At 38.8% G+C, this 21,598-nt stretch overlaps 2 protein-coding genes across 4 annotated transcripts in view; both read right to left on the reverse strand.

Moving 5' to 3' along the window:
- The window catches only part of LOC119895569 (SH3 and PX domain-containing protein 2B-like), a 45,697-nt gene extending 35,744 nt beyond the window's left edge, over nt 1–9,953 (reverse strand). Inside the window, exons 1-2 of the mRNA XM_038708754.1 lie at nt 9,569–9,953; nt 5,797–5,877 (exon numbers count right to left, since the gene is read on the reverse strand). Coding sequence (XP_038564682.1) covers nt 5,797–5,877; nt 9,569–9,640 — 153 coding nt within the window. The 5' untranslated portion in view covers nt 9,641–9,953. The remainder of the gene's footprint in view (nt 1–5,796; nt 5,878–9,568) is intronic.
- A 1,717-nt stretch (nt 9,954–11,670) lies between these two features.
- Nucleotides 11,671–19,412, reverse strand: LOC119895568 (leukocyte cell-derived chemotaxin-2-like). 3 transcript variants are annotated; one of them, XM_038708753.1, is made up of 6 exons: nt 19,057–19,412; nt 18,726–18,804; nt 15,420–15,719; nt 14,882–14,972; nt 14,292–14,437; nt 11,671–12,570 (listed from the first exon to the last, which is right to left on the reverse strand). In XM_038708753.1, the coding sequence occupies exons 2-6, from the start codon at nt 18,775–18,777 to the stop codon at nt 12,404–12,406; spliced, it is 756 nt and encodes a 251-aa protein (XP_038564681.1). In that variant the 5' UTR covers nt 18,778–18,804; nt 19,057–19,412; the 3' UTR covers nt 11,671–12,403. The 3 variants fall into 3 exon arrangements, with proteins under 3 accessions (XP_038564681.1, XP_038564680.1, XP_038564679.1); XM_038708752.1 differs by having other exon boundaries at nt 18,726–18,826; nt 19,048–19,412; XM_038708751.1 differs by having other exon boundaries at nt 19,048–19,411.
- Nucleotides 19,413–21,598: the final 2,186 nt, after the last annotated feature.

Here is a 21,598-nt window from a genome sequence, read left to right on the forward strand (position 1 = left end):
TCAGAGAAATAGGCCTTTTGTGTACATAGAGAAAGTCTTAGATCTCTGAGTTCAGCTCTTGCTGAATGGGGCAAAAACAGAAGTGTTGCGTTTATAATTTTGTTCAGTTTATATTGTAAAATACTGGGGTTAGATTTTATCAAAATTTAATTGAGGATTTGCTATTGTTAATTTCTGCTTAATCTGTTGCTGGAAAAGGGATTGCTACCTTAGTGTAAACTATCTGAATATCAGACCAATTCAGAAAATCTCAAATGGTTGAACAATTTTAATCGTCTCACAATACATATCACTCTACCCTACCATGCTGCCAAAAGCTGTTGAAAAGTATACTTTAACTTATCACTTGGTTGAACCAGTCTACAACAAGATGTGAAGCACAACTTCCCAATCTCAATATTCATGCAATTTTATAGCACCAGCGGATGGAGACTCAATCAGTTTTTTTTTGGTTTCTTGTCACTTTAAAGTGGAGATATGGATGTGATGGGAATAAAAAATGGATTCATTCGGGCCTGCAGTCTCTCAAGCAGCCAGCAACAATGAGTCATTTTCCTGACAAAAACATGACTAATCCCAATCAAGGCTAGTCATTCGACAAACAACTGCAAATCATGCTGGCAAATCCTGATCAAGATACCATTGCTCAATGATAACAGTGTCAAAATAGAACTTCAGTAAAGTGTACCTAACATCAACATCCCCTAAAGCCTAGTTCACACACTACACAATTTTAAGCCCAATTTGCCGGTCAGCAAGCTCGGTCGGGCTGTGATCATGGGTAAATCAGTGATCAATCTGCGGTCGCCAGTCGTTATGAGTGAACTACTCAAGGACGCGTCAAAACGGCTCCCCGACACATCGCTGACGTCTGCCAGATATCTAACATGCCAAATATCTGGAGGAGTCGGCCGACTCGACATCCACATCCAGCCTATAAGAGCAGGCAGCTGGCCGAGCAGGCAGCTACTTTTCCCCACAAAACAATTTATACTCACCTCCAGCTCACTGTGTAGCACAGACAATCCCTGCAACCAGCGTGTGCTAGTCCTTTCTTTCACCCATACCTAGTCTTTGCATTAAAATTGCTATCTTTATAATAAACAACAGCTGAAAGTCGCGTAGTCTGCACAGTCGTTAAAAACCAAGCGGGAAGCTTCCGGTCTACAATATGAAGCGAATGCCGAAGTCCCTGAAACCTGCATTCTATTGAAAATCCAGCAGGGGGCGACTCTTCTGGTTGCAAAAGAAGTCCGGCTCCATTAGAAATAACGGGAAAATGAGTTTATGGTCTCAGTCGCTAGTTTCAAGTCTTCTTCAACACAAAATGATGTTCATTTAGTAAATTATGGTCCCATTTATTTTAAAATAGACCACAAAGAGTATGTTTCAGGACGGGGTTATCTATGATTGACAAGTCGTTACCATGGCGACCTGTCAATCAGGCTAGAGCCGGCTCGTACCCTCGGCGCTGTGTAAATTAACCAGCACCATTGAAAAAGCTTATTAGGAGTTGGCTGTTCACTTTCTCTGGTGAGTACATTTAGTTTTATGACTGTTGTTCACTAGACAAAGTTATCAGCCCTGTTAAAATGACAGTTAACGTGAGTTACAGTTGCACCTAGCTAAGCAAGCTAGCTAGCGCCGCACACGGCCGTGAGCTCCGCCGTATCGTCACTTCCCGGATGCAAAACTCGACATGGCGGTGCCCTATCGGCCAAACTCGAGGCTTCAAAACAGCAGTCCACAAACCAACGTCACGATGACTACATCCATTACTTATATACAGTTTATGGTAAAAACACATGTTCTGGGTTTTTGTTCCAGGAAAAACACTCCACTGCTTAAAACAATACATTTTATTCTGGAAATAGTTACTGTTACAGAAGTTACTGTGCACAAGAAGGAAATCGGCACATTGTTGCCACTTGATGAAATGAGCACAACAGGCAGCTTTGTTGCTCTAAGAAAAATAACCTACCACCTTTTAAAAAGTTTGTTACTCGATTACTGTAGATGGCAGCTGTGCAACTCTGAATAAGAAGCGATGTATTGAATTTTTTCCTACAGCTTTAAAGGAAAAGTTTATCCTGTATCGAAAGTGACTGGGAATGCTGCAAGACTAAGCTTGTGAAGTTGTGTGGACACGTGTGCAGCATGGAAACTGTTCTCAGTGACATGGAAATAAAATTGCAAAGCCAGTAGGATGACCCCATGGCAAAAAAATCTCTGCACTTTCCATCTGCCTGAAGCAACAGATCAGTCTATTTATATTTCGCAATTTAACACGCTGAAACAGAGAGGGAAAAACCCCCACAGGTTTTATGTTAAAATGCTAATTGACCTATTTATTCTCTCAGTATTCAACAGCTTGCAAGATTAAACACATACTTTGCATTACATACATAAGTGCAGGCAATAATTATGTCTCACCATGGAGTCCTTCACCAGTAGGCACAAATGGATACTAAACTCCCTGATGCTTAAGCGTTTTATAATAAGATAATTATTTTAAAATAAGATACCTAATACCCGCCATGTATCGAAATACACTATTGTATTATTGTATTTCAAAAATCCTAAAAATCCTTTTCCAAAATGTCATGAAATTACTTTGCAAACCTTCTAACAGCCTGTTTGATCTATCCCTTCACCAGTACACTGACTCAGCTAATTAAGTGGACAATGTTTGAGAGCAACAGCTTTTCTCTGCCTAATGAATCATGTGATAAATCTGACATACAACCAGTTAACACATCCGATATTCAGGTTAGGTTTAAAGTAAGCAACAGTTTAATGTTTAATGACTCCCAACTGTATTCCAATTTAGTTACTTGGTGCTTGGTACTAAAGGGCCTACTTGCTGTTTAATGTTGTGACTCGTTGTGAATGACAATAAGGTACAGGTGTGTGCATTTAACAAATTAGACCATCTTGTGGCATTATAAAGATTTAGTCTAGGCTACTAAAACAAACAGGCACTGTTAAGAATTGTAGCAATTTATGCTAAAAATCAATAGAAAGCTGGTGACCTACAAGTTTCTCACTTCGACCTTCTTCTTCAGATTAGGATAAAAATTCTGTTCTGATCCCTACAAGTCTGGGCAAATAACTGAGTAGGCAGCATTTTAATGATGTCATCACCTCTCACAAAAGTATTTCACATTATTTTTAAACTACAAAACACTAAAGACATTTTCATCAATCCTATCAAATACAAATTTAATTTATTTTGTTTTTGAAATATGCATTTTAAATACAGGTTCATAAATACTGCCCATCTCTGGCAGCAACTACATAGAGATTCTGATTTGGGTGTTGCAGGAAAAGGTGTGTGTGTGTGTGTGTGTGTGTGTGTGTGTGTGTGTGTGTGTGTGTGTGTGTGTGTGTGTGTGTGTGTGTGTGTGTGTGTGTGTGTGTAGTAGCAAAAATATCTTGGGTGAGAAGAACGTCTGGCTTGTAGTACTTTCAGGAAGTGAATGCTGTCACACATGCAAAACATTAGTAATTACAGAGAAGTTTAATGACGGCTTTGTTCCAAAGCAGACTGTGCGTTTGACGTTTATCCTTAACTATTGGTTATCACCTCCATTAAAAGTGAAATACCTTCAATCTGAGAATTCTGGACAAATAAGTGCAACATAACTACTTTGAAAATGAAACATAACTGGTCTCATCCAAATATAAAATATGTCTATGTGGATTACCAAGTAGGTCTGGACGAATAAAAATTTCCTTCAAAGATGTAGAAATCATACTGAAGGGAGGCCATGTGAATAAACAAAGACTGTGGTTAATGAACACACAAAAAGCACACCGCTGCTTTGGCCAGCTTTGTTGACGGGATGTGATGAATAACACTTCCTGTCTAACTCTGAAGCTTGGAAACCAGAGACACCTAATGTGTTTTTTTATATAAAAAAAAAAATATATATATATATATATATATATATATATATATATATATATATATATATATATATATATATATATATATATATATCTCACCTTATTCTCTGGAAATTTAAACCTCACCTTATTTACGACAAAACAACTGCATCAAGACACAAACCAAGAGATGACCAGAGCAGATGGGAAGAAGGCAGAATAAAATAGGAAAAAGCAAGGAAATGAAGAAATGGTAACAAGAGGAGCTAAATGACTCAGCTCTGTGTCACCATCCTGCCCATGTACCTGGGATGACGCCTCATGATGTCAAACCACTGCCCTATTCCTCATTGTAATCAACAGCGTAACGGGTCAATTTGATAAAATAACCTTTTAAAAAGATTACAAAAATACAACTTCAAATAAATTCTACAAACAATGCTGGCACATGAAACACATAATCTCTTTATCATAGTGGAGCTGATGAGATTTTGAGCATTCCAACCAAGAAATACCACAACCTCAAGGTGGCTTATCATAAGTGCCATAATGCCAAACCTAACAAGAGATAAGAGACTGGCTTGTAATCTCTCCAGCTCAGCTTTATCTCAGTGTCCCCCAAGAGTGAGAGCCCACCCACAGCAGAAGCAGATGCATGGCATGACAGGGGTGAACACTAGCAGGGAATGCCCCTGCTGAAAATGTCTCATACACTGTATTGCTCATCTGACTAAATGCCACTGGTCCAATACTGTAGGTCTTTAGTGATGTAACTAGTAATTTGTACTGATAATATATTGGTGTTTGATCTCTCTCTCTCTCTCTCTCTCTGACAGATTTTTTATCTATATATAGTTTTAAAGAGCCTAAATGTCCACAATTTTTAACTGGCCGTACTTAATCAAAGAAAGTAACATGTGAAAAACAACAATTTCATTTTTTTTTACTTTATTATTTATTTATAGATTTTACTTGAAATCTTGTTCGACTTAATATCCAATTAAATGTCATCAGGAACAGTCTTTTTAGTCCCACTGTGTTACCTGTGTTCATTACTTTACTGTTAATAGCTATATGTGTACTTTTACTTTGGCATGGTCTCATCAACAGAAAGGGGCAACAATTAGAAAACAATTATCAGTGCGATATGAGCTGATTTACAAGTAAGACTGTTGGCAGCTTTTCTATGCTAAAGTCAAACTAATGAAATTAGTAATGAAATAGTTTACATTCTTCTTGTTAACATTAGATTTACAGAATGTGAAAAAAACATTGGTGGGGCGCTGTAATTCTATATTTCATTGGTGATGCTTTGACCATCCTAATCAATTAAAAGGGATTTAATCCTATTAGGGTTGACAGTAGGTGTTGCCTAAATTGACTTTGTGCTCGTTAAAAGCGGTTGCCTTTCTGGGTTTTCTGGAGTCCGTGCTCTCTAAGCTTAGACGTGGCCGAGACCCCAGATCCATTACCTTCGAAAGAGGAAGGGAAACTAGGATACTAATGAGATTCCCTCCTTGTGCTACAAACACTGCCAGCGTGACGTTCGCGAATGATTCAGACATTTCTGTGGTCATCAGTGCGGTCATTGCATTCATCACTGTCCTCTATTAACTTCATTGGGACATTTTCCGACTCTCGCACAATATAATTACCAGTGTCATATGGGTGGAGCAGGGAGAGCTTGGCTACAAGCACTAGGTCTACAGGGGGATAGTGCTGTATGGAGAGAGTACTTCCATTCACTTCCTGACCTATGTTAGTCTTCTCTGGTGGAAAGGTTCAAACTTGACACACTCCTTGCACCCTAAAACATGCAACTACACACAAACCACAGTATAAACAGACAATCACATACCAATACACACTAACTGACATACATCTGCACACACTAACACATTTACTCACCTGCAAGTCAAAGAACTTGCTGTAGCGTCTGTAAATGATTTCCGTACTGCCATCGCTCCAGGACACTTTGATAATATAAACCTGGAAAAGCAAAAGACAAAAACAAAATGGAACATTTAATGGCGCCGTAGAATGGAAATCTGTATTTCCCTTGGCATAGTTGAATAAAAAGAGTTCAGTGCATGTAATTGAAATATTGTGAGTCTCAATCTCCATTGTTTCCTCCTCCTTAAATCTTGCGCACCCAAAATACCCCCGAAAACCGCAGGAATGCCAGCAAGCGCTAGATGTTACGTAATTTCTGTGCAGTGCAGTGTCTCTCACAGAAAGTGCTTTTACGGTTGTGAAGGAAAGGTAAATATTTTCTGGTTTCCCCTCTGATGTCCTCTGGTTGTTCTGCCTCAACTCCGTGATTTATGAAGTTTCCTGATGGACAGATAGCTTTACTTGTTCCTACTGCTACGGATTGCTAACCGCTAGCTGTTGCTAACTGTTATCAGCTGGCTCTGAACTAGCGGTCCAAAGCTTCTGTAGTAATGTTAGAGGTGTAAACACCAACACACCGCACGGGGTGCCCCACGGCACGGCTAACTAAGTAGCTAACTTAGTAGCAGCTGCTGTTAGCAGTAGTTCGTATCTAAATGGACTACAGTTGAAAATTAGCCTGCTGGCTAACACTGGCACATTTACAGAAATGTTTATTAATGTGCACTGTCCTTAAATAAATAAATGAAATGAAATGAAATAATATGTTTTTTGAACATTAAACCATGTAAACATTTTCTACTAAATACTTGTATGAACCTGAAAATGAGCATTCTACGGAACCTTTAAACTAACAGACAGCCATTATTGTCAACCACTTGTAATCCCAACCCCCTGGGGCATCACTCCTGACTCATAGTGCCTGTAATTGGCAGTGCTAGAGAGAATAGCACGAGGAAAGGCAGACACCAGGCTGGTCAGGCAACATGATGCAGTGGTCACTGTCATTATCCGTTCACATGAACGAAATAGGGATATCTGATTATTTCACTTCCCGGTCTGTTTGCATCACTTCCTGCTGAAGTCATTATCCTGTGTGGAGCTGTTTGACTATGCTGTCTTTTTAAATTGCAGCTCTTTGGGTAACACTGTATTGCCATAAAGAACTGAGCAGCAAAAGCAGCAATGGAAAAATCAGTTCATGAGTTTGATGAATCCTTCAATACAATAGAACATCCCATTCTAAATGTATGCAGACTGCAGAGACACCATTAAAATACAGAGACGCCTTGTATTGTTTCATTTGTGGCACCAAGTTAAAAATGTACTTCTTGTACATATGAAACTGCAAATTCCAACAGCCTCATATCAACAACAGTAAAACCTCACAAAGCACCCAGCCTAGGCTAATCATTGCAGTCTAGAGGCAAGACACAGTTCTTTATTTTTCCTCTGAAGAAGAAGAAGAAGAAGAGGGGAGAGGCAGGGAGGTGATTGGAAACTCCCTGGTGGTTCACTGTGTCTGGCTGCATGCTGTTGGCCCCACTCCCAGACCTTCTCTGGCCTTGCTCTCTTCCAGGGCACTAGAGTCAGACATGACCACGGTTGGATGGACCAACTACAGGAGCTGTACAGGCCAGCTGTCTTCATGAAGTTATGGAGTTATAGCCTAAAGCATATATTTATTCCAAATTCAGTGTGTGTGCATAAACTAATGGAGGGTTATGGTAGGGTCAGGGTATTGTCTGTGGCCAAGTACTACTAACTAGCCTAAATTCTCAACAATTAAGACGGAGAACTACTATATGCAAAAAAATAACTATAGTGAGCTTCCCCCCCCCCTTATTACAATTTAAGCTCTTTAAACTACAACACCTACAATGGCAACTGAGGATGAAGACATAGCATAGAAGAAGAGCAAAGCTATTACTTTAGACATAAAAGCTTCTCTGGTCAATATACCACTAATACTGCCAATAAAATGCTCTTATATCGGTAAGTCTCTAGGGTATATGATTTTTCAGGGGGTTTTCATTTTTACAGGAGGTTCAAGAGCTATAAGCGGCTTTTTGTACTCTTAACCACACCTCCAGGGTTCTGGAAGATTTAAGGTGTCCGGTTTGGCATGTGTAGAGAGAGTAGCAGAGGCACAATACAACATGGGCTGTACCAGAGTGCAAGCAGACAGATGGAAAAGACACAGGACCTCGAGAACTCTGTGTCCTTGACCACTAGCACTCACAGCGGTATAAGGTCTGTTGGTCCCTCAACCCAAGCATCATTTTCACACATACATGGATGCAAACCAACATAAGCATTCAAGCGTGTGCACAAACACACAGAACTAACACGAACACCTGCTAAGGCGTTGGCAGTGTCTCTTACTGTTGGCCCTCTAGATCGCATGATGTCATATGTGTTACTTTAAATCGACTGAGCATTTCTGCAGACAAAGTCGCCCACAGGTATCTCCCACTATTCATTTTCAGACAAGAATGATGAAAGCTCTATTGTTTATGAATAGCAGCAAAAGAAACCAATGGGTCTTTGTCTTTTTGACATTCTTGTCTCCCACACAAGCTTGACAGTGCCAGTGGGGAATGATAGTTTAAAACAGGAAAGATATCCCGACACACAGTAATGGGAATCGAACAGATACCCTAAATTGGCACAGATACTGTGTGCCGATAGAGAGACACTGTTAATGAGATAATCACAACATTATCACCTGACATCTCTTAGAGACATAAGGATATTTTCACTTTGAATGTCTTCATCAACTAAACACTGCAGAAGTAGAACTATTCTGTGTTAATAGTCTAATTATCAATAGATTTTGTAATGTTTGACTAAAATAAAGCCCCAAATGGCCTAAATAAAAACTGTCCAATGTACAGTATTACGAAATTGAAGTGAAACATCTATAAATACCAAACTTCCCTTGTCCAAACATTGCCTTGTGTTCACTGTGATGACTTAGAAACCCTGTTAATTATACTTCCTGGTTACCAGTGCCTTTAGGTATGTTTTTCTGAGTAAATTGGAGAGCCTGAGGCATGACAAAGCTGCAATTTGAACTCTATCCTCAGGGGGATTAGTCTGGAAGGTTTGTGGACTGGGCTGATTTGCCTATTAAGATGTTTTCTGTGACCTTCCACTATGACGGCACACATAGGGGGAGCAGGAAAATGACAAGCATTGAAAGACATTTTGCTACACTGCAGACTTGAGTAGTAATTTATAATCTCTATATTCACATACATTGTTCTTCTGAATTGCTTATAAAGTAGTCACTTGAAGGTATGTAGACTTAGGGAGGGTCATAGATCAGATAGCCTAAATCCATTTGAATGCGCCTTAATGTAACCCAAAACAACAATACTGACCTCAATCCCTGTAAGCAGTAAAAGACAAAAGTTGGTGGTACAAGACTCAAACAAAGAACAGCCTGACTCAACGGTAAGATGTCAGCTGGGGGAACAACTTAAACAAGGCTGTGTAGCCTAACTATTTAAGGCTGTCAAGTTTCAGTGTTTATTGTCTTTTTTAATAAACCAATTTTCTCAACAGATAGGTGTGCTAACAGGCTTTATGATAAAATAATGATTGGTCTAATAAATCTGAGCAAGTCTAACGGTCCATTTCGCCTGGCGTGGTAAACTGTAATTTGATACTGTCTTTGTTTTTATTTAACCCGACAGGAAAGGGAGAACTGCGAAATAACCTCGATCTGTTGCTCACTTAAAGCAGCAAAACCCTGGCGCTGTGATACTTAAATGAGGCTTACGTAGTGTTTGTTCGGATTTCTCCGCTTCTGGACATCTTGAACTGTTACTTCTTGCACGGTGCGCCGTGGCATGATTTCCTCTTCTTTACGCCTCCGTCAAAAAGAAAAACAGCAATCCCTGTTGGGTTTTGCGATCGATCAAACCCGGTTGAGAAAGTTTGTACGGCGACGCTTCTTTGTCATCCGCGCCGCTCAGACCTGTGACCTCTGAATGCAACAAATGGTATTTAGAGGTATTTAAAGAGGTCTACGTCAAATTTCCTGTCCAACATGCAGCCGTTCAGTAGCCAGAAGTTGTGGGTCGGTTCTTCGCTTCCCCCACTTCTTGTGTCTAGTCCCGTCCCCGCTGACGGTCCAACCAAACTCCCAGCCTATCCCAGCTCGCCCACTCCCATTAGAGCAACCGGGAGGCTTCATAATGTGCTCCATGGACCAACCCTCCAGCGTCAGAGCAAACCACAGGTTCAATCAATACACTTAAAGCTGCATAACGTTACAATATTCAGCTGTCAAACTGTTAGGTGACTTTAGATATGTTTGTATTTGAAACGTTACAACTAACTTTAACTTTACCACTTGGAGTGGCAGAAGCTGGACATTTCAACCATTTATCCATTACCTTTAGCTAACTATTTAAACCATGTTGCCATTATTTTTAGCTAACGTTAACTAAGCTAACAATTTCAACGATTTAGCCATAAGTTCAAACTTACTTTAAAGCTATTCCAAACATTATGTCGTTTTTCATGCTAACGTTAGTCATTTCAACTATTTACGTTAGCCATACTTTTAGCTAACTATTTAGCCATATAGTTCTATTTCCACCTTATTTTATGCTATTTCAGCCATTTATGAATTGTTAGTTATTTAAACAATCTAGCCATTAACGTTATTTTTAACTATTCCGGCCATGTATCAATTACTTTGAGCTGTCCATTTTAATCATTATTCCTTAACGCTACTTTTAGCTAACACTGTGTGTCCTTTAGCTAAATGCTAACGTTAGCTGTCCATACAGCTCATTTAACTATCTAGACTTTTCTGCTTTGTGGCTAAAAGTTAACGTTAGTTCACACTCTCTTACCTGTGGTGTTCAGGTGTTATAGCTGACTGTATGTGCAAATGCATTTTAAAATGTTTTTGTTTCAAATTAGTTGAACTAAGTTAATCACAATTTTTCCACGACACCTGGCAACTGCCAAGTGTCTAACTAACATTAAGAAAGTACCCTCTGGCTTACAAGCAAGTTGGTGTCACCGCCAAACAGATTGTAAAGGCTTTGTGATTTGGGGCTATGTGATTAAAACCCGAATTGACTTGCGTGATAGAAGTGTGTGAAAATATCTCAAAGGAAACAGCATCTGTTCGAGGTTTCAGGATAACTGGATAAAATGTATTATTGTTAATTATGGGACATGTGAATATGGCATTTTATGGATCATCAAATATTTTTGTAATTTGCTCATCTCCACAGTTGCTGGTGCATTTTGACAGCAACATAGTATGCTTTTTAACCTAAATCCACCACAGGCTTCCTGTAGACAGTTAAGTAGCAAGTAAGTCTCTCTGGGTAGTAACAGTTGCTAATAGTGGTGGAAAATGTAAAACTTGTATGAATTGGGGTGAAAGGGAGGAACAATTAAGTTTGACTCACTTAAGACTGCATCACAAGATATCCTCGTGTGTATGTGGTTAATGTTTCTCAGTTATGAGATGACTAAACCTGCGATGGGTTAACCTGGAAGTGAGATCATTTTATAATAAAGCTCTCTGTTAATATCACAGTGATACGCTGTTCTTTGTTTTAAATGTAACCATATTTATTCATAAGTAACTCAAACAAAAGTTCATACTTCTAAAATGTCTCAAATTTACAGATTTAAAAGAGCCTATTGGCCAAGTTTGATATTTGACTGACAATTTCGTTGCTAGACAGCTCCATCTTTTGGTGTCTTGTACTCATTACATTAATACTGTATATGTGGCAGTTTTTCCCCTATCTGAGGAGGACATTCCTTGCAGAATTGCAACATATTAATATAAAATGATGGCTGGCTTACAGAGAAAATGTCAGGAGAAAGAATTGTCATAGCAAGCTGGAATTCAGAATAAAATATTGATTGATTTATTTATTCTTCATGACAAGTTACTCCCCAATTTAAACTTGTGACAATCTTCATTTTACTTCCAACTGGATTATGGAAAGTAGAAACCACTTGAAACAAAAGCAGAAATGAAGTTAGAATTTATTGCATCATTTAATTCCCAACAGATTATGTAAAAGGAGTCATAAGTTCACGTTGAGGGATGGAACATTTTTCATACAAAAGGAGAAGGAGAAAAGTATGCAAGAGTCATAATTATTAGGAAAATTTAGTTAGTTTCCAAACTAAAAAGGGGAACTTTATAAAAATAAATGGCATTCGCTGGAGAAAAGGTAATAATGAAAAAATATACAATGGCTAAAACATGACTTAATTTGCTGTCATTAGGGGGAAAAAACATGTAGTTCCCATAATGTGAGACATTGGTTTTGAAATGCTGTCAGGCTGTATTATATAGAGGATGAAGAATTGGGACTGTTGCATCGTAAGATAGATTTTAAATGTGATATGAAAACACTAGTGTCAGAGCTGTTGATTAAAATGTTAATTTTCAGGCCACTGAAAAGTTGTCATTTTTAGGAATTGGGAATTGTTATCTGCAGGAAGGTAAAGGTTACAGGTTGCATAAAAGATGAAAGTCAGAGGTCATATTAAAGGTGAAGGGTCAAGGGTAATTTAAAGGAGTTGAGGTCATATGAAATGTCACCGGTAAAGACTGAGACTTTAGAGGTCATATGAAAGGTGAAGGGTCACTGCTGTCACACATTTGCAGCTCCAGGTGTGATGTGATGCCGGAGAAACGTTCCTGCAGTGGCAACAGATAACCCAAGGCTTCCCCCTGAGCCACTGGGCCCATGTAATGAAAAGGACGGATGTTGAAGATCTTCACACAGTGTACTGGATTAAACAGAAATAAAAAATTCAGTTGGATATTAATGCCCTGTTATCATCCCCTTGCAAGAGTTTTTTTAATGTGAATACCTTTTTCCTCCAATAATTTAAGAATATCAATGACATTTTTGTTATAGAAAAAGATGGGGCTAATGCTAAGGGTGAACTCACAGACACAACCAAGAATATTTTGGGAGTTTAAGCTAATTTATACATGTGAAGATAGGTTGTTCTCATTAGGGTGAATAGATGTGTAAAATAGGAATCCTTCCTGATCAAAAATTTTTCAGCAAAAGGACTTAGAAAACATTTGCATTCTCCTCATCTTGGTCAACTGCTTCTAAAAAGCTATAAATCTCTCTTCCTCTTAATTACAATTTGTACAAATGTATATCACACCTTTCTTGAATTGCTGCTAGGCCACACAACAAATACGAAATATGGCTTATAATTTCTCATTTATTATTTCCAAATGGATCAACATAGGCTCAAGACCCTAAATCACAACTTTCTTACCATCTCCTTTTCACTATTCTGTAGACAAAAACAAGAAAGCTGCAAACTTAGAAACAAACAACCCAAAAAGTAGGCTAGCCTATAACACCATCATTAAATCCTACAGGCTCTTAATGATGAGTGTCTCAGCATTAATGTGGGTATCATGGCAAGGTAATGTGTCCCTGTGATGTCTAATCATGTCTGTGTTTTACCCAGAGATGAAAGGAGCTGACACTACATGTGTTCTTCTGATAATACAGTTCAATTAGGGGTAGAGGCAGAATGAGGACTAATGATGTTTACTCATCACTCCAGTGCCTTTATCAACTCAGGATGCTCTCAAAGTAAACTCACTCAAACAAGCGCGTACAGACACAAATGTACTGTACATTGCAAAGGCATGTGCGTGATCTTCTGTCAGCCTCTATCCACACAAACACACAAACGCTGATGCATGGCTTTGTTCTGTAATGATGGCCCTTAGTGGGGGTTATTACTCATGAACAGCCTTTGATGGTTTCACATGCAGCTGGGTCCTGGTGTTAGCGGCAACCAGGAGTTCAGTGGAGTCTCAGCCCCCTTTGCAACACCACCTCTATATCACTCCTTCATCCCCTTAATAACCTAACACCACCTTTGCCCTAGCCCTGGCCCTATATACTACAGATTACAGGAAAGTACTTGCAGTGGTAACAGTACAAGGTTACAGTTGTCCAATCAAACCTGCTTTTTCATTACTTTCTGTTGCAGCAAATATCAGTATGACTTCCAGGTGTAATATCCCCCAGCGGTTTTTAACCATGCTAAAGACGTTGTTCTAGGGAGAGGCCGACACAGAAACACACTCTGTAGAGCAGTTTGTTCGTTCGTGCTACTGCAGACACATGGCGGTCCAACACTGAAGGGTTTATGTACATAGAAATGTCTCATTCTAAGGTAATAAAAACATATTATGTAAGATCTTTATACACCACTGAAAATATATTTATGTATATTATATTGCATTTCTGTCAAGAGATCCTCCCAAATATTACACACTGGACCTTTAAGTAAAATTTAACTGTTTACTTGGATTATATTTATTGTATTATGTATTATATTTAGAAAGACAGATGCGCTCAAAAGTCTAGACTTTAATACTGACTTCTATGTCAATGTTGATTTTCAGAAGTTTCTTTCCCTTGCTGCACTCACTTTCAAGTACTGCATTGATATTTTGTCCTCCTTACCATCATTGAGAAGTTTGACCCCATCATACTGATGCCCAGCAGAGTCTTTCCGACTCACTGGACCCACTAGAGAGCCTGAGAATGGAGTGTTGACAATACCATAGTCATCACACACCAGGTCCACTGCTTTATGTAGGTCATCACCTCTGTAAGAGGAGCGACAGAAAAGATTGGAATTACAAAGTCTTCTTAAAACTGTTTTTAATTAGTCATATTTTACCAAATTAGTTCAAAAGATACTCTAATTTATCTGCCCAGCCCTCCACCCAGAGAAAGCTAGACTGATCAACAATAAAACTTAAGTAATCATTTAAGGTGATGTCATTTCCAGACCAAATAAATGAGCCAATTCAAAGGAAACGAGACACCAAAGTTAAAATACCTTAACTATTTTCTCTGTGATGTGGAGCATTTGTCATGTCTACCTCCTAACCAGTCTGATCACACAAGAAAACATGTCGGAAGCAACATAGTGAACTGTTGTGGAGAATATGCCAACACCAGAAATGCTGCATAGTCAACCCACGTGCACTTGGAAGATCTCATGTTGCAGCATGAGCAATCTTCTGACGTTTAAGCGAGAAGATCACCTTCTGGAGTTGAAAGCGCCACAGCCATGTGCATCACACGACCTCACTCTGTTGTTGTGGTGACCAGCACAAAGAATACTCCACACTCCAACTACAGAGAGAGGCAACAGAAACTTATATGTTAGTCCCATACTTTCCTTCCCAAAATACACCATATTTAAAGGCAGCTGCATTGCATTCCATAATGCATAAAGCATCACAAATTACATTAAAATATATATATATACTTTAACACCCACTGAGTCTGAGTCACCTCATGTTCCATTCATTTGGAAATAAGGTCAATTACAACAGAAAGACACTATTCAAATGTTATATATTTATGTTTTTTAGATCAGCGATGTGACAGACATTGATACAGCCTCACACCCACAGTATTTTAATGACTCAGACAGGAAAGAAAGGTACACAAGCCTTTTAATCCCAATGTGGTATGCTTGTACAGCAGTCTGTTTGTATGACTGAAATAAGTGTTCCATGTGCTGGATACTTCTCACCTTGTATGTGTTTGCATTCATGTTTAACTGTGTTGCTATACCTGGCATACAACACTGCCGTGTCTTGGCCCCCGAGCACTTGTCTTTTAGGTATCGGCCTTGGCAGATGTAGCGGTGAGGCTGGCAGATGCCTCCCAATTTGGCGCAGCTGACATCACTTCTTGGTCCCATGGAAACTCTCTCACTTCCTGTCTTCCTTGGACTCCCAGCCTTAGGTCTCCTGTCATTTGTGGTTGTGTAATTTCTTTTCACCTTGATGTTACTGTCAGCGTTCTCATCAGAGCTTTGAAATTCTTCACCTCTCCTCTTTTCATGTTCTAGAGCAGGACTTAACAGGACACCTTGAGGCGAGATGAAAGGCACAGAGAGTTAAGGAGACAGGATTAATAATGAGAATGTTCCTTGAAAAATCTTTCGATTCAAGGATTAAAATTACATTTGTTTGAGTTAAATTTTTGGGATTACCTTCAACTTTGGATATATTTTCCTATTATTTAGAGATAATTTTACTATCTATTAAAATTGCCAGTCTACACTGTTCTGTATTTTGTAGTGCTGCTGAACTGTGTCATACAGATAGAGATGTTTCTGTGTTTCAGCCTACCCTCATTGATATTTATGGGATGGACAAAATAATAGAAACACCTGTCAGTATAATGTAGTATACTTTAACAGCACCACAAATTGTAACCTCCAAAATGACCATACCGTTGAATCAACACCTTACTTCAACAGAAAACACAAAAACTGAACACTATATTCTTCTTGAAGGTAGGTTTTATTGCAGGACTGTTATATTGTATGTATCTTTTATAATACACACCTACCAACCTACTTAACTATTTATTACCATCTCAAGTCCGTTTAGATAGTGAGACTGTTGAGGTGGGTTAGAGTTAAATGGATTCACTTTAGGGCTCAAAAAACATTTAACCAACCAATAACAAGAAATTCACATGATCACAAAGAAAGAACATTTCTATTCCACTCAGACTTCGTGAAGCGTGTCACGCCTAACTGCTGATTACTATAAAATGCCATACAAATCCTGTAATATGATAAAGAAAAGGTAAAAAGCACACAAATGGATGTCAATGGAAAAAGTTCACAGAACATGGTTTTGATTGTGATTTTGAAATACTTGGTTATTCATAACATTTTATTAACATTTTTAGAGACTTTGTAGAAATGTCTTAGCTTACCGCCTGGGCATACTTGTTAGGAACTGTGTAATTTATCCAAATAGACAGACAGAGACATAGTTCAGTTATTCATAGTGTGTTTTCTTTCTGACAGAATACTAATTATCCTGCCCAGACATGAGTCTTTGATCTTCATTAACTCTATTAACTAGAGGCACAGAAAATATTTCAATCAGGCTGCCCTGACACAGGGACACATGCTGGGCTCAGTGATTGAAAGAAGCTGCTTATCACTAGAAGGCCTTAATGACTGGGAGACTGTCAGGATAGCTGTGCTGTGGCATAGCAAAAGCAATTTTCCTTAGCAAGAGAACTAAAAATAGAAAAAGCAAACATTTTGTGACAAAAATGTAAGTGTGCCTGTTCCCTTAGCAATAACCCCTTGGAGTAAATTTTACGGTGTTTTGCGGAATTGTCGTTAGTGCGTGGCTGGGTGGTTGCTACATTGTTGCGTTCCAAGGGTGTTAAGCTGATGATACATGGGGCAACTTTTTGAGCAATGTTGCTGGGCAATCTTGCTAGTGGCAAGTCCGACTATGTTTGAACGGATAGTGGTGCGGGACGGGTGGCAGAGTGGTGGGGGAAGGGGATTACGGTAGTAATCTTTACTCATTACCATTGACGGCAACGTTGCCCTGCACGATTGCTCTAAAAGTTGCTCTGTGTATCATCAGCTTTAGGGTGCTACATACTTTCAGTGTTTTAGTAGGTTCTTTGTGTGTCATTATGTTATTGTGATGTGGTGATTGTTTGGCAGGGTGTGGTTGTTAGGGCATTTTGAGGCACATCCATGAGTTCTAACCAGTCTCACTTTTCTCTAACCAAGGTCCTGATACCTTCAAACCAGTCTTTTTTTGTGTTTTTTTGAGTGCTTTACGGCCTTTACACAAAATAAGAATAAGTATTGTACTCACATAATGTAAAGATATCAGCTTTAACTAGAACTATGTAATCTGTTACATGTTGGATGTTGATATGTTATAACTGAGATGATTCAACATTAAGCATTTTACTCCTTTGTTGCATGTTGTCCACATATGTGGACAGTTAAAAAAATTGAAAATCAAACAGGATTTTGTAAAAAATTTAAATGTATTTGTATTTTAGCTCGATTTTGAGTAATTAAAATAATATAAATCTAGATAATGTTTTTAATAATTCATGCATGGGAGGGTTGTGCTCGCTGTGGCAGACTAAGGCCATATTTTGCTATTTGCATATTAGTTATTGTTTCATCCTATTGATTTGATCAGCGTCTCCATCACACATGTGTTTATAGCTTCAACACTGTCATTAAAGCAAAATTACTGAGTAATATACTTTACTTTACTGTATACTTTGCACTTTTTCAAAGTGTCTGTCAGAGCTTCACTTTCTATGTATCTTTGGACAAAGTTGAAACACTTATAAAGCAGTGTCTTTGGCTTGAGCATTGTTTGAGATTCATGGTAGATATACACAGAAGACAAGACACAAAAGACAAAAATATTTTTTTTTGACAAGGAGTGGAAACTCACCTGCTACTCTGTCAAATAGGGTTTATGGCAGCTACATTGTTTCATACTTTACTTTTATGGCGAGGTATTCTGTCTGTGGGCAGGAGACTACAGATTCACACAAATACGGTTAACCTTGTAAGTAATAGAAAGAGGGATATTCAGTCAAATAGTAACAACAGTTGACTACAATGGATGACTGCGAACAGAGACAGAAATAATTCTCTGTTCTGATTGGCTGACGTGTGCCCGTTAACTCCACTTGATATACAGGTCTCTGGGTACCTCTCTCATGCAACTGCATTGACAGTTGTGTCCAGCATTATGACATGTATCATTTTATCTCTGTAACAAGATAGCTGTCTCATTTTTACATAGCTCAACAGTCCCTCAGTTAGTTCCTTAAGCATTGTAGATAGACGCAATTATGTAATGTTGCATTAAGCATTCAATCATGCTTTGAATGTCTCATCAACACACAGTCACCCCAGCAAAAGCCCCCCCCCATGATTATAGTTCATGGTTATGTGTAGCCATTTTGTGTGTGTGCCTCTGTATTTGTGTGGTCAACTTGATATAGTTACTGTACATAAATAGTCCAGGCATGCGGCATATATGTGTATGTAGATGCATGCAGTAGGTAACTCACAGCATACTAGCAGAGCTGCAATGAAGCAGATCCTAAACAGCATTCTCATCATCAGAGGATCAGGTCAGAACTCAAAAATCTGCAGAACAATGATATTCCACCTAGTCAGGTTAGTGTCATTCCCATATAAAAGCAGCAGGCATTTACGTATATCTGGGATATTTATACATACATTTCACCCTAAGAATCAAATCTGAACTGTATTCTTGCACACTCACTTTATACTCGCATATCTCAAGTACCAAACAGAATCAGACCAAAAGCAGCTTCTGACTGAATGCTGCTCAGATTTTCTAGTGAGAGAAAATGGAATAATACATACAAGTCTTACGGAGAAGTTGTTGTGTGGCAGCTGGCGCAGTGGGTAGAAACACAAAGCAGGGACTGTTGGAAAACCAGCCTGCTGTGGAAGCTGCAGGCCTGGGCCACAGGATGTTTCCCCACTGTCAATATTGATATTGGCCTTTAAAAAACACACCCATTTAGTTGCTGGAAAAGGCTCACTTTATTGGTATTTTGTTGCTATACTGAAAGTTCCACAGAGCTAGTTATTGGCCGCTGAGAAAAAGCAGCTGGAAGTAAGGCTTCAACAAATAACTTTACTGTTCCATCTGAAATCAGTTACTACCAACTGTGCAACAGTATTAACAAATTAAATTTTAGAACAGGTAACACAGCAACAGGCAGCACACACTTCACACAACAATCAATAAAGAAACTGGCAAAGATATATACAGGGACTAATGAGCAGGGCAGGAGCAACACAGGTGACAGAGATCAGACAATCAAGCCACAGACACACAGGCAGGCAGAGTGATCACCTGGGAAAACAGGCAGGCCGAGGGATTACTGGGGTAACAGACAGAACACGGGTTACTAAACACAGACCATATCAAAATAGATGAAACAGATCAGAATAATATAAATGACAAAGTAATCCAGACACAAGCAGACAGATCAGGTACTAAGTGAGCTAAACTGAACATGCAAATGAACAATGGAATAAACAAGGCTAAACAGAGGAAACAGAAGACAAGGAACAAAACCCCAAAACAGAAAACAGGGACCGAGCTACTAACACAGAGTGGATAAAGTAGACAAGATAACAGAACAACACAGACTGAAACTGACTGAAACCCAAAACACAGACAAAATAACCGAACTGCCCAATAAACAAAACTCACAGAGAACTAAATGAGACAGAGCAGACAAGGCAGAATGTGACAAAAAGGAATGTTCTATCACAGCCTCATATGAAATACTGTATGTTAGCGATTTACTTTCGAATCATACATTTTTCATTAAAGATAATTATATATCTAGTAAATTTTTTGAAATTGTAATGACTTTCAGCAGTATTATTATTATACATTTAGTTCAGTAGAAATTCTTCAGAAGAATTTAACAAGGTAATGTAAAAATGTGATGTGTATAACATAATTTGGGAATTATCTGTTTAATCATGATTTTAAACTTACTTAGGGGGACATTTTATTACATTTTCTTATGTTATGATATTGCAGTCATGTTTCCAACAAAGTACATTTATATAGTAGTAATTTGTTTCCCCAATTGCATTTTGGAAATGTAATTACTGGCTGGATTATGTTCACAGGCGTGTCAGGCAGTTAGTACAATGTCAGTCGCTACAAAGCTGCACACGGAAATACATTATCATTCTTTCTGCCAGTCCAAAAAGTCAGTACGAGTTTTTCAAAATGAAGATATTTCACTTAAGGGTGCATCAATACAGACTAGGCCTCATTTTATAGTTCAAATTACACTCCCCCCATATAAACCCATCTGTATTTGCTATGCAGTAAGCAGTCACAGAAATGTGTGAAGTCTCACCACTGAGTGCCCTCACACTATCAAATTCTGGCTTCTCCCCCTTAATGAGACAAAAAAGTATTATTTTCAATGCACGAGCCTGCCAGTTGGCCAGGTCTAATGCAATGGAATTTAATCAATTGTATGAATTTTGTCCCCTCCCATTTGGAGAATGAAACATACGTACATGGATGAATGCTGTAAAGCATGTGGCTGTAGGGTTATTTAAGAGTCTGCTTTGTGCAGTATGTATATGGTGAAAGCCAAAGATGGCAAATCAGATTTACTTCAATGTTACATGGATGGTAATCTAGTTAAGAGCTTGATGAAAACTGTGTGAAGGCAATCCTTCTGACTGGGTGTGGTAAAGCAATGCGTGAGCTTGTCTAAATGTGTCTTTATTTCAAACAAGTCTTAGCTGGCATGAGCAAAAAGATAATTTGCGTATTCTAGCACAAGAAATGATGAGTTATTTGATTTCTGTTTGCTTATTCAAATTTCTCTTCATCTGTATGTTTAAGTGCATCTTACTCGACTGTTGTATTGTGGTGCAGATGAGGTCACTGTAGAATTTTAATGCTTTTATTCAAATTCAGAGCCAGTTACTCTCTCTGAATTACAATGTACCGAGTGTAGGGGAATGGGCTCAATGGTGGCCAGTGGAGAGTTGAGTCTTTTGCAGCCAGACAGCTTTGATAATCAAATATCTGGGCAGAGGATTATACTGATGGACTGTATGGCTCGGAATTTGAAAAGGAGAGAGGGAATTAGGAAGCAAAGGAGACCAATAAAAGACACAGAAAAAGGGGAGAACAATGAGAGATGGATTAATAGTGAGTGAGTGAAGGAAGAAGGGAGGGGGAAGGGGGAGGTATAGTGAGAAAATAGGCAGAAATATCTTGAAGGACAGAACGAGAGGGGGGAAAAGAAAGACAAAGAAAGAAAGATAGCCACCTAGACAAACAGAACATGAGAATTAAAGCAGTAGAAACTCCAGCCAGCATGCCTGCAACACTCTGCTCCAGCAGAAGAAAGGCGTGTGT

The sequence above is a fragment of the Micropterus salmoides genome, unplaced genomic scaffold, assembly GCF_014851395.1.
Source record: "Micropterus salmoides isolate LMB-PRFRI ecotype aquatic unplaced genomic scaffold, ASM1485139v1 Ms_hic_scaffold_9, whole genome shotgun sequence".
In the NCBI taxonomy this organism is placed as follows: Eukaryota; Metazoa; Chordata; class Actinopteri; order Centrarchiformes; family Centrarchidae; genus Micropterus; species Micropterus salmoides.